Consider the following 13,861-nt stretch of genomic DNA (forward strand, 5'->3'; position numbering starts at 1 on the left):
ATGTAGAATGCAAGATGAGATATTTAATTTAATTTAATTGAAATCCAAATCATACTTATTTTGATTATGTTGATGGTTTGTTTATATTGTGAGTTTTTATTTTCATTATTTTGTATATGTAGAATGCAAGATGAGATATTTAATTTAATTGAAATCCAATTCATATTTATTTTGATTATGTTGATGGTTTGTTTTTATTGTGAGTATTTATTTTGAATATTTTGTATATGTAGAATTATTATGGAACGGTTTTTTAAGAGAAAGTCATCATCGGGTTCGGGTAGTTCGAATAATGTTGATAGTTCAAATACTGTTGGTAGTTCAAGAACTCCAAGTTCAAGACAAAGTCAATTAGATGGTGTTTTGGGTAATCTTGAAGCGGATCCTGGATTGAGAACTCGAATAATAGATTATGATGCTAATATGAGAGATGAGGTCCGAAGATCATATCTACAAAAAGGACCTTGTCAACCTAGAGGTCATAATTTCCCAATAACTGATATGTCGGGAATTAATCGACGCTTCATTCCCCAATGGTTTGATGAGTTTGATTGGTTGGAGTATAGTATATCTAAAGATGCGGCATTTTGTCTATATTGCTATCTCTTTAAAACCAATTTTGCACAAGTGGGTAGTGAAACTTTCACTGGAGATGGATTTAAGACTTGGAAGAAAGGGAGAGAAAGATTTAAGATGCATGTTGGACCGATTGGGAGTGTTCATAATAAGGCTAGAGAAGCTGCTACAAATTTGATGAATCAAGCTACACATATTGAAACGGCAGTGAGCAAACACTCCGACCAAGCTCGTAAGGCTTATCGCACATGCTTGAATGCATCAATCAAGTGCACTAAGTTTTTATTGCGACAAGGTCTTCCTTTTCGTGGCCATGATGAAAGTGCCACTTCAAGCAATATGGGAAATTACTTGGAGCTATTGCAATTCATTGCAGATAATAATGATAAAGTTAGAGAAGTTGTGATGGAAAATGCTCCGGGGAATCTTAGATTAGTAGCTCCTAGCATTCAAAAAGAAATTTTGAATTCATGTGCCCTTGAAACACTTGATGCTATCATGGATGGTCTAAAAGATAGATTCTTTTCAATATTGGTGGATGAAGCACGTGATGTGTCGGTGAAAGAGCAAATGGCTATGGTGTTGCGTTATGTGGATGACAACGGGCATGTAATTGAAAGATTTGTGGGTATCCAACATGTTGCCAACACTACTTCAAGTTCACTAAAGGATGTTATTGACACATTATTTTCTCGCAACGATTTGAGCATTTCCAAGCTACGAGGACAAGGTTATGATGGTGCTAGCAATATGAGAGGTGAGTTGAATGGCCTTAAAACAAAGATATTGAGAGAACAACCTTATGCATATTATGTTCATTGCTTTGCTCATCAACTTCAACTAGCTCTTGTTGCCGTAGCAAAGAAGAATATAGACATTGCCTCTTTTTTTGCAACGGCTAATAATGTGGTTAATCATGTTGGAGCATCTTGTAAGCGACGTGATTTACTTAGAGAGCAACTTCAAGAAGAGCTTGTGATAGCTTTTGAAAATGATTGTCTTATAACGGGGCGAGGCTTAAATCAAGAAACAAGTCTCAAACGTGCCGGTGACACACGATGGAACTCACACTATGGTACCTTGATTAGCATCATTTCCATGTTTTCATCCGTGGTTCATGTGCTTCAAATGGTTATTGATGATAATCTCAATGACAGTGCGGGTGAAGCAAATAAGTTAATGAGAGATATACGTACTTTTGAGTTTGTGTTTCACCTTTTCTTGATGAAAGTCATATTAGGACTCACAAATGATTTGTCACAAGCATTGCAAAGGAAAGATCAAGAAATTGTGAATGCAATGGCGTTAGTGAAATCATGCAAGGAAAAGTTACATTGGATGAGGAATAATGGGTTCGATGCATTAGTTGATGAAGTATCTTCTTTTTGTGAAAAACATTATATTGAGGTTCCTAACATGGAAGAGGCATTTATACTTCCAGGGAGGTCGTAATGCTCCAATAAAGACAAATTGTCATCATTATCGTGTGGAGCTCTTTATTTATGTCATTGATGAGCAAATTACGGAGTTAGAGGATCGCTTTAATGAGGTAAATACCGAGTTGCTTATTTGTTTGGCATGTTTGAGTTCGAAAGATTCATTTGTAGCTTTTGATAAACCAAAGTTACTTCGTCTTGCTCAATTTTATCCTCAAGACTTTTCGGATGAGGATCGTTTGGCACTTGAAGATCAACTTGAGATTTATATTCATTATGTGCGTTCCAGTAGTGATTTCTCTCAATTGGAAGGGATTGGTGATCTTGCAAAAAAATGGTGGAGACAAGGATGCATCAAGTATTCAATTATGTATATTTGCTCATTACATTGTCTTTGGTTTTACCAGTTGCAACTGCTTCAGTGGAGAGAGCATTTTCTGTCATGAATATTGTTAAGGGTCCACTTAGGAACAAAATGGGAGATTAATGGTTGAGTGATAGCTTGCTTGTTTATATTGAGAGAGATATTTTTGCTTGTATTGAAAATGAAGCTATAATGCTTCGTTTTCAAAATATGAAACCTCGTCGTGGACAATTATAGCTTGTAATATTATTTCTGTTATGAATTATGAATGAAAGTACTATGATTTCATTTTCAACATGTTTTTCCATCCTAAATTTTTTTTTGGACTTTTACACTACGACCCCTTGTGGTAAGATTTCTGGCTCTGCCACTGTTCGTCACAAATGACTATTTGTAATAGAAAGCGTCAAGCCCTCTTTTGACGAAGAAGCATAGCCGTTGCCAGAATCCTCTGTTGTTGCAGTCCTTTCCTTGCTGCCAGAAAGCTCATTAGTGGAGGTGTAAAACAACCATAGTAAAAGAGAAAAATAAAGACTAAACTCGATATAGATCCAATTTTGTGAGTTGTTATTGAGTTTTAGTCCATTTTATTTGGTTAAGTTCATTCACTGATTGTCCACATCATCATTTTTTAATTATATTTTTACTAAACTGTAATGAATACCATCCTTTATAGGTTTATATTTTACTAACTTGTGATGAATAATTAATTTTGGATTAATCTCAATTTACTACCTTTAAGTTTCTTGGTTCAACATTTGGTACATAAAGTTTTTTTCATCCTAGAGTGATATCTGAAGTCAAAATTTTTGCACAGTTTCATACATCCGTTAAGGTTGCTGTTAAGTAAGCCATTAACTGGTGACGTGACACCCATGTAGACAATGACTGGACGCCACATGTTAATATGGGCCCACGTGTATATTAAAAAAATTAAAAATTAAAAGAATTAAAAATCTGGGTCCAAACCGTCGTCTTCATCCCAAAGGAAGAGTTTGACCTCCTCCCTTCCCTCATCCACGTCCCACACACATCCATATTCTCCGAAGTACCCACCTTGTCACCTCTATCTTCTTCGGCCAACTATATCCCAACCACACCCACTTCTCCTCTCGACAATCCACTCCCAAATTCCCCAAACCGCCATTTTCACCCATGCATCACACCCAGAACCCACACAGAAATCAAACACTTTATTTTCACCCACCACACCCAAAATTTGTCTCTCCACTTCTCCAAAGATACCACCGTTGACCCAGTATCGCAGCGCCCAATCGAAGAGGAAATTGAAACATGTCCACCCTCACATCAAGATCTCTAGCAAGGCCATGAGAATCATGAACATCTTGATCAACGACATCTTCGACAAGCTCACCCAAGATTCGTTAAGGCTCGCGAGGTACAACAAGAAGTCGACGATCACTTGCCAGGAACTCCAGACTGCCGTGAAACTCATGCTTCCCAGTGAGCTCGCCAAGCATGCCGTTTTGGAAAGGACCAAAGTCATGACTAAGTTTACTAGCTCTTGAAGGTTTAGGGTTTGTTGGTTTTAAGGTCTGGTATTTGAAATCAAGTCATATAGGTTTGTTGGTTAACAGACTTAATTCTCCTGCTCGAAGTGTTCGTCGACCGCTGTTAACCCCATGCTGTCTTTGCACACCGCCCTCGCAGAGGAGATTCTGGGTGAGAGTTGCAAAAACTTGATATAGTGTTGGAGAGAAGTGAGATGGCGGGTTTTGGGACGGGGGAGGAGGAGGGGAGGAGCGAGAGAGACCGAAGGGAGGAATTGAAGGTCGGGGTTAGGAAAACAGATCATGGAATATGCGAAACAATCTTAGGGTTTTAGTTTTTCTTAATTTTTTATTTTATAAATTTTTAACTTTTAACAGTTAGGTTTTTTTAATTTTCAATTTCATTTAATTTTTTTTAATATCCACGTGGCGCCCAGTCATTGTGTGACATCCCACATTGACCAACGGGGAGGGGGTGATGTGCCTTATATGTACATGCCCACCTCCATATAGCACGAGGCATTTTGGGAACTCATTGGCTTCGAGTTCCACCGGAACTCTGAAATTAAGCGAGTTCAGGCGAGAGCAATCCTAGGATGGGTGACCCACTGGGAAGTTGCTCGTGAGTTCCTAGAAACAAAACCGTAAGGGTGTGGTCAGGGCCTAAAGCGGACAATATTGTGCTACGACGGAGTTGAGACTAATATGTGACATAATGGTATCATAGCCACTATGGCGTGTGGTGCGAGTGTGCCCAAGAGGACGTCGGGGCCTTAAGGGGGGTGAATTATGACATCCCACATCAACCAACAGAGAGGGGGTGATGTGCCTTATACATACATGCCCACCTCCATATAGCACGAGGCCTTTTGGGAACTCACTGACTTCGGGTTTCATCGAAACTCTGAAGTTAAGCAAGTTCGGGCGAGAGCAATCCTAGGATGGGTGACCCACTAGGAAGTTGCTCGTGAGTTCCTAGAAACAAAACCATTAGGGCGTGGTCAGGGCCAAAAGTGGACAATATCGTGCTACAACGGATGTGAGACTGGGATGTGATACATTGTTCACATGAGTACCACGTCACCAGTTAACGGTTAACTTAACAGCAACCTTAACGAATGTATGTCTCAAAATTTTGACTTCAAGTATCGCTCTGGGATAAAAAAGCTTGATGTACCAAATATTGAAAATTAAGAAACTTGAGGGCAATAAACTAAGATTAACACATTATCATATGTTAAATGTATTTATTGACCCTAAAAACTACCAAGCATACGTGGCGCGCAGGCCGAGTAATTAGTAAGCTAACTACGTCCTTCGGTTTTATGCGGGGCGTGCCAACTTGTTGGTCGAGCTCGGTCGAGGAGTAAAATTTGTTGATGTTGCATTAGGTGCGCGACCGATTTCTCGATATTGCAATTGCGGTCGAGGAAGGAACACGCCTCGGCCTTCAAGTTCTAGAGCTTGAAGACAAAGCTACTAGTTATGCGAAGTTCACAAATCGTCGGCACCAGATTCGGTCACTGTGATTATATTCGTAAGAGTATAAGCACGCCAAATCGACACCAGAGTATAGGGACACAAATATTCAAAACGAATATACGTCTTGATTGTGAAAGTGGTTCGATCGTCAGAATGCCGAACTCTAAATCCTACTTGCGAATAACCAATCATAAACGACTCGGCGTTCAATGTGCCGAGTATAATAACTTTTAACACCTCGCTTTATCGAGAAGGTTAACGAGATGACCTCTACCGATAAGGATTCGAAAATCCTTCTCGACCGAGACTTGGATAGATAACCGGTCAACCTTGTCGCAGTGCTGTTTATCCAAACTGAAGATGCTCTACGGTCGGCTGATTCTACGGTAACAGTGCTGTTTATCCAAACTGAAGATGTTCGCCGGTTGCCTTTACAGTGTTGTTTATCCAAACTGAAGGTGCGTCGGCGAAAAAAGGAAAACAAAAATCTCAAGGTTGTTGAGAGGTTTCGCGTAGAGCGAGAGAATGCGCAGGGCAATTTGTGTGTTGAATTGGAGGAGGTTGTTTCGATGTCTTCCCTCCTTATTTATAGCAGTCAACCTGTATTGAATCTCAATCACTCCCGGATTAGAACTCCTTCTCATGATCCAACCTTATCTCGGCCAATCCTATTCCTACTAGGACTTTGAACATAACTCGTTATCAGACCGTATTCAATCTCAGTATCCTGACCCCGTCGAAACTCCTTCTCATAACAGGATTCGTCCACATTCCCAATTTATGATAAGATATGGCCAACTTCAACCGCGCGGCCCATGAGCTAAATATCTCCCAATGACACCTGTACACGACCACTAGGCCGAAAAAGATCTAACTCGGCCCAAAACAATATTTTTGGGCCCAAACATTGCCCCCTCGCTTCTGAAGTCGTCGACCTATACTCCTTAGTTCGAGCCTCGACCTTGAAAAAGTGAAACCGACTTTCGGGAACTGCCACCATATGCACTTATGAGATGTAATCCCATAATCTCGATTTCCAAATTGTCTTGCCACGTGTCAACCCCCTGGTTCCCTAGCAGCCTTTAATCATGATCCTCGAAAACATGCGACCGCCGAAACGTCTCTTTTGCATTAAAACCGCCGTAACACGCCATCGTGCTTCCTCAATTTGCGAAAACCTCAATCCTCTCGCCTTGATTTTCTGAACCTGTACAATGATTAGTATCTCTCCTGCTTGATTTTACCCATGATTTTGAAAATCAACCGTTTAGCCTTCCGTTCCCAAATGTCTATAAATACCTGGATCTCTTCCATTCGTACCTTACGCTCTCTCAAACCTTTGAAATTTTCTTGCCGTTCTGTTTTTTAAAACTTTCAAAAACCAGGGATTCTGAAACTTTCATCTCAGAAATTTCTAACCTTTCCTCAATGGCCTCCTTTGTCTCAAAACTCTCTTCTGAGTCCAACAAGTGCAAGGATTTCATCGATCAGCACGCTATCAAGACTCTGCGTTTCGAGGGTGAGTCAAACACTACTCACCAAGTTCTGGGCCCACTCTTCAAGGATACGGTGCCGTCATCCATCACCAACCTATTTAAAAAATACTGTTTGGCAGGTTTTCTGCAAGGATTCGATTGGTCGAAGTGGTGCCAGACAAAACCCCAAGGATCCTGGCCTTCACCCAATGCGAATTGGGTGGCATGGGTCATTCGAATGGAAAGGTTATTCGGTAAAGAGTGGAAAACTCTTGGTATTTATGACGCTATCAAGTTCTCGACTATGGAGATTACAATGGATAAAGAGCTCCTCATGGCAGCTTTTAGCCTCTGGTGCTCGACCACCAACACCATGGTCATTCCATTCAGTCATATGACTCTTACCATCCTCGACATTTCGGCTATCATTGGGACTTCTCATTCTAGCATCCCGGTCGACGCTACCCTTATTGGATGCCCCTCTAACCTTGACCTCAAGGCATTGTTTGACGATCAGGCCGTCGAGACGTTGAGCCAGGAAGGTTAAAAGCCTTCAAAAGTCGATGTTCAGAAATTGCACAAGAATTTTCTAAACTACAACACCCTTATCCTCCATTTTGCTGGTCGAGGAGATGTGAGTCTTCGGAAGGGGGAACACGAGGTTTTCCTGTTTTACTGGTATAACAAATTCATTTGTTGTACCATGTCAAATAAATGCTTGGTCGAGAACATGCCGGTGGCGGAAGCCCTGGCTAGTGGCCACTCTTTAGCGCTCAGCCCCGCCATCCTTGCCAACCTTGTTCGTTGCTTGGCAGAGACAACCCTCAACAAGATCGACCCGCAACAGAATGGACCTCTCTGGGTGTTCCAACTATGGCTGCAGGTTTATTTCTCCACCCTTCGGCCAGAAGTCTCCGACCTCCAGTCTACTGTAGTGTTCGGCCTTCAATTGGCCTCCCGCCCAGTGCCCCTCACCAAGCCGAAGAAGTCTTTAAACACATCTTCGGCCTGGATGTCCTTTCCGATGACGAATTTTTGATATGTCGTCGTCAAGAATATCCTCGCTCCATTAGACTTCCCACATCAACTTGGGGTGACAGCGAGGATGCCGCTTTTCGTCAAAACTGGGGGTCATTCGTGTTAACTCGCGACCTTCCCCTTGGTTGTGATGCCTATCGAGCAAGTTGGGAAGTTTATCACCCCCACTTTGCCGCCCGGTAGCTCGGTTACCTCTAAGGTTACCCATTGCCTATACTTTCTTCTCGCTCCATTCTGACCCGATGACGCGTCTCTGGTTCTTCAGAAATGAAGTGTAGAGACGCCGAGAAAGAATTTCAGGAACGATGTAGGAAATTTCTTCTTCGACCCAATTCTATTGAATATCTCGGCACTGATATCTTCAGCGACTGGTGGGAAGAATATACGCACGACTTTTTTGGCACTTCGATCGAGGAAGTAGTCAACAAAATTTTTGGTGATCGGCCCAAGAAACCCTCCGCCCCTCAATCTAAAGAGGCGCCCCAAGGTATACCCATGTTTCTACCTTTATTTTTTAGACATTTGAGTGATTCTATTAACGGGACTTCGCTTTCTTAGGTGGTCGGGTACTAAAACAAGTGGACGTGGTCGTCCCGGCAGTGGTTAAGAAAAAATTGGCCCTTTCCTCCAATAAGACCAAAACCACCGCACAAAACCTATCGAGCAAACGACTTCAACCGGTCACTGAGACGACAGGTGAAACTCCCCGTCCCCCAAAACGCGTCAAGAAATTGGCGAAGAATGGACCTTGGAAGATTCATGTTATCTCCAGCCACACAACTAGGACGATCGCTCATAGTGCCTCTCCTTCCGCTCTCGTTGCTCAGGCTTCGACGGATAATCGACCTTTTTCGGCTAGCCCGGCAACCCAAGCTCAACCAACACCTGAGGTCCCCGAGGTCGTGGTTGAGCCGGTTGTTGCACCCTCGGTTGACTTGCTTGCAGCTCCAAGGTCAACATGAGTACCCGTTCTTGGGGAGATGACTCCTTCGATTGGGAAGGATCTCTCCAAGAATCCAAAGCATTCAGCGGTCATCTTAGAAGAGGTACGATTATGCTGTCAAATTCCTTTACTTATTAAGTAATAAACAATTATTAACACTTTTGTTTTAGGATGATGAGAGTGACTAGACTCCGCTAGCGAGTCGCTCTCAACCAACCCAAGCTCTTTCCATTAATCTACCCCCCGTGGTTGAGGCAGCTGATCAGGTTAATCCTCCGGTCGCCGATCGCGAAAAGAGGCCTCTCGTCGAGCCTGAAGCGACGTCAGAAACTCCAATTCACCCTCACGACCAAGACCTCGACATCCCTCCTCAAGAAGTGACCTCGACTTTTGTAAGGCTCGATTACCTTCTATTGTTAATTTGTTATAACATGTATGAACCGAGAAAATATTAAATGTCAGGTGCCCATTTATTCATTTCACCGAAAATTTTATGTGCCAAAATGTGTTATCTATATTTCCTGGCCACCTCAGTGGCCATCGAATGTAGATAACCTTCATCGGCTGCGTGAATTAAGAAGCAGTCTGAAACATTGGGCTCGGCCATTGAGTTCTTTAGGTTCGAGCAATGAACCCGAAGACATGGCCGAAGTCTCCGCTCGGTAGGTTTAAAACAAAAACCTTCTTGCTATATTCTTTTGTAAATTTTCTTGCGCTTAAACTGTTTTCATGCGCAGCCTTCATGGGAAGTAGAGTTTGATGCTCTTCTATCAAGCACTTCTGGAGTGGCTGGTCCTTCGGCAACTACGATTGAACCTGTCAAATCAGCTGCTCTTGTTCGGTTGCAAGAAGTTCTGTCTCTCTCAGCTTCACAAGTCCTCAAGCGCAAAGGTCTTGATTCGTTGGGTGCATGCCTAAACGACCTCAGAGCTGATGGTCAATTGAGCGCCGAAGCTATCATTCAGGCGTCGCCCACCTTGGAACGAGTTCAGGAATCCTTTAGTATTTTCGAGAACACTATTCGGGCTGACGATGACTTGAAAGCTGCAACAGCCGTTCAAGACATTATTCGTCCGAAGATCGACGCTTTAAAAGTGAAAAAGAGGCCCTGGCCGACCTTGATCGTCAAATGGCTGAACTGGTAAAACGAAGGTCGGCCATTGCTTCTGAGCTTGAGAGGGACTTTGAGTCGGGCGGTAAATCTTGCTTAACCGAATACGCGGCGAACGCCAAGTAAGTCGAGCAGCTGAAAATGGACAAGAAAAACCGACAAGCTAAGGTCATAATGGGCGATGTGAGGTGGTTGGAGCTGAAGGCCCTTCTTGGAACTCTTCTTCCTTCATCACCTTAGAATTATTTAACTGTAAACCGACTTATGAATGAAATGAACTTGATGAAATGAAATAAGCTTTATTCTTGCATCTCCCATGTGACTGGGTAGTATTTCTTTAAGAATTTTCCATTGATTAGTAACTTGTGAATAATAACGGTTCAATCTCTAAGATGGTATGCCCCTTGCCGAGGATTTTATGAATAATGAATGGCCCTTCCCAATTCGGCGACCACTTGCCGAACCTGGGGTCTTTAATTCCTACGGGTAGTACGGTTTGCCAAACCAATTCTTTTTCGCCGAACGTTTTTTGTCTAACTTGCTGATTATATGCACACTCAGCGATTTTCTTTTAAGCCACTAATAAATTATAAGCATCAAGCCGAGCGTATTCCAAATCTTCTAGCTCTTGTCTCATGGCTTGATTGTACTCGGCGCTGAATAAACTAATCTGTTCAATTATTCGTAATGAGTTTACACTTAGCTCGACAGGTAGCATTGCGTCATGTCCATAAGTCAATGCGTACGGAGTCATTCTGATGGCTGTCCGCGGAGAGGTTCGATAAGCCCATAATGCTTCGTTTATCCTTAAATGCCACATGCCCGGCCTTTCTTTTATCATCTTTCCGAGAATACTAATAAGAACCTTATTACTTGCTTCGACCTGTTCATTCGCCTGCGGGTAGTATGGCGTAGATTGCTCGAGTCGAATCTTTAGATTCGCCGTAAAGTCCTTAAATCTGTCGGATGTAAAAATCGTACCGTTATCTGTTATGATTGTTTCTGGCCCTCCGAATCTAGTCACAATGTTTTCTTCAACAAAACTGCAAACTTCCTTAGACGTTAACTCGACATATGACTTGGTTTCGACCCATTTGGTGAAGTAGTCCGTTGCAACATGTATCCACGCATGTTTGGCTGCACCAAAATATGGTGTGATTTTACCAATAACATCCATGGCCCATCCTCGGAACGGCCATGGTTTGGTGACCGAATGTAATGATTCGGTCGGTACTCTCTGTATTGGCCCATGGATTTGACATTGTACACAACCTTTTGCGTACTCAATGCAATCCTTCAGAATACTCGGCCAAAAATAGCCGTGTCGTCGAAGTAGCTAACGCATTTTTCCTCCATATTGGTGGGCTCCATAAATTCCTTCGTGTACTTCTGCCATTGCTTGAGCAGCTTCTTGCGGGCTGAGGCACAACAACAGTAACTTGTCCTCACCTTTTCAATATAGCTCATTCTGGTATAACACGTAATTTATGGCATGAACCCTTGTCCGTCGGTCGTGTTTTCCGTTGGGGTTATCAATATATTGCATAATCGTCCTTCTCCAATCATCTGGTAATGCTTCAACGACACAAACCTTGACAAAGTCTTTACGTTCTAACAACGACAGCAATGACATGACTTGTGTACGGATCACGCAATCTTGTTGGAGAACTTGCTGATTGATCAAGGTCGAATGTACTTATCGTAACACAGGTATTTCTCGACCTAATTTGCCCCCCATGAGTTGGGCTCCGGAGGCTATTTGAGCCAATTCATCGGCGTCAGTGTTATGAACGCGTGAAATATGTTTGAAAGTTATTCCGTCGAAGGATTCGGCCAAATAGCTAGCAACCATGTGGTAAGGTGCCAGAGTACAACTCATGCAACGAAAAGTCCCGTTGAGTTGATTAATTACAAGTTCGGAGTCACCAAGCACAAGTACACGAGTTGCCCGCAAGTCATACAGTATGCCGAGGCCGATAACAAGAGCTTCGTATTCGACCTGATTATTTGTACAATCGAAATCGAGCTTGGGAGAGAAATACCAACGATTATGAGTGGGGGATTGAATAACGATCCCAATGCCAGCCAAGACTGACGTATTGGACCCATCAAAGTACAACGTCCAGTAATTATCCCATGTTTGTATCATGCCGATGTCAACGTTATTGCCCTTAAATTTGTACGGGGAAGGGTGGTGAGCCAAAAAATCAGCTAGGGCTTAACCTTTGACAGCTTTCTGGGGTACATATTGCAAGCTGAATTCAGACAGGGCCATCGTTCATTTGCCGATTCGACCCTTGACGATCGATAGAGTGAGCATGTAACGGATGACATTGGTCTGGGCGATAACTTGAGTGACTGACGGAGCATGTAATGTCTTAGTTCCAACGTGGTAAAAAATAAAGCCAGGCAGAGCTTCTCGACGGCTGAGTAATTAATTTCTGGTGGGTTGAGGTTCCAGCTAAGGTAAAAAATGGCATGTTCTCGCCCGACGTCATTATCCTGGGCGAAAAGGCAACCGATGGATTCTTTGGCCGTCAAGATATATAGCTTAAGAGGTTGACCCCGTCGTGGTGGGACGAGGACGGATGGAGTTGTTAGAGAGACTTTAATCTGCGTGAATGCCTCTTGATGCTCGGCACGCCATTCGAAGGTGTCGGAGTCTTTGAGTTTCAAGAGTGTGGAAAGGGCTTTCACTTTCCCGGTTGAGTTAGCAATGAAGCGTCGGAGAAAATTGATCTTGCCAAGCAACGATTGTAATTGTTTCTTGGTCGTCGGCGGTGGAGATGATTGCATGAGCCTTGTTGTCGTCCATCTCAATCCCACGGTGATGGACAAGGAAGCCTAAAAAATTCCCAGTTGATACGCTGAAAACACATTTGGCGGGATTCATCTTCAGATTGTGCTAGCGCATGCGCAAGAATGCCTGACGTAGGTCATCCAAATGCGTCCACCGTCGTGCTGATTTAACAACCACATCGTCAATATAGACTTCGACGATGGTACCAATTAAATCATGGAAAATACTGTTCATAGCTCGTTGGTATGTGGCCCTGGCGTTCTTGAAGCCGAAGGGCATGACGACCCATTCGTAAGTGCCGAGTGCCCCGGAACATTGAAAGGCAGTCTTGTGGACATCCACCTCAGCGATGAAAATCTGGTTATAACCGGCATGCCCATCCATGAAAGATAGAATCTCGTGATGTGCTGCGGCGTCAATTAACAAATCGGAGATAGGCATCGGGTACTCGTCTTTGGGCGTTGCCAGGTTCAGGTTACGAAAATAAATGCAGATGCGGAGTGTGCCATTTTTCTTTAATACTGGGACGATATTGGCTAGCCACTCGACGTATCAAGCGGTCTGAATAATCCCAGCTTGTAAAAGTCAAACTAGTTTGTCCTTTATGCCGAGCTGTATTTCAGTTGACAACCAACGAGGGGGCTGGCGGAAAGGTTTGCAGTCAGCTTTGATGCGTAGTTCATGTTCAACTAGGGTTCGATCGAGACCCGGCATCTCATGATAACTCCAAGCAAAACAATCTTTAAACTCGTGAAGTAATTGACGGAGTTCAACTTTCATGGTATGGGGTAATAACGCGCTAATAAATAATGGATGAGGGTCGTCGGCTGTTCCAACATTTATTTCCTCTAGAAGATCCTTAACTTGGGGTCGACTGTCTTCGAGTTTGGCTGGTGCGGCCTGAACTTTATCTAATGACAGTACCGGGCCGTTATCTTCCTCGGTAAAAAATTCGATTAAGTTGATGCCTGAATCTGGGTACTTGGAAATAGCATACCAATGGGCCAGCAGGTGTTCCATCGTGGATGAAACCGCGGCTCGACGCCTCTCGCTTTTGATGTCAGTCATTAGTGATAGGGAGAAAATTAGCCAAACCGAGTCTCGCCGAATCCTGGTGGACGGTCT

General features: G+C 43.2%; 2 protein-coding genes across 2 annotated transcripts; one reads left to right on the forward strand and one right to left on the reverse strand.

Moving 5' to 3' along the window:
- The first annotated feature begins 240 nt into the window (after positions 1–240).
- On the forward strand, positions 241–2,028 carry LOC126615500 (uncharacterized). The gene is made up of 2 exons (XM_050283312.1): positions 241–1,333; positions 1,436–2,028. Exons 1-2 carry the CDS (start codon positions 241–243, stop codon positions 2,026–2,028), a joined length of 1,686 nt encoding a protein of 561 aa, XP_050139269.1.
- Positions 2,029–10,507: 8,479 nt separating this feature from the next.
- On the reverse strand, positions 10,508–11,113 carry LOC126615501 (uncharacterized). The gene has a single exon (XM_050283313.1). It carries the CDS (start codon positions 11,111–11,113, stop codon positions 10,508–10,510), a length of 606 nt encoding a protein of 201 aa, XP_050139270.1.
- Positions 11,114–13,861: the final 2,748 nt, after the last annotated feature.

This window comes from Malus sylvestris, chromosome 3, assembly GCF_916048215.2.
Source record: "Malus sylvestris chromosome 3, drMalSylv7.2, whole genome shotgun sequence".
Taxonomy (NCBI): domain Eukaryota; kingdom Viridiplantae; phylum Streptophyta; class Magnoliopsida; order Rosales; family Rosaceae; genus Malus; species Malus sylvestris.

Excerpts from the sequence above, each read along its gene's own strand:
- LOC126615500 (XM_050283312.1), top strand. The coding sequence starts at position 241 with ATGGAACGGTTTTTTAAGAGAAAGTCATCATCGGGTTCGGGTAGTTCG. Across the intron at positions 1,334-1,435 it reads TGGTGCTAGCAATATGAGAG|CAAAGAAGAATATAGACATT; the intron begins GTGAGTTGAATG and ends TTGTTGCCGTAG.
- LOC126615501 (XM_050283313.1), bottom strand. The coding sequence starts at position 11,113 with ATGGATGTTATTGGTAAAATCACACCATATTTTGGTGCAGCCAAACAT.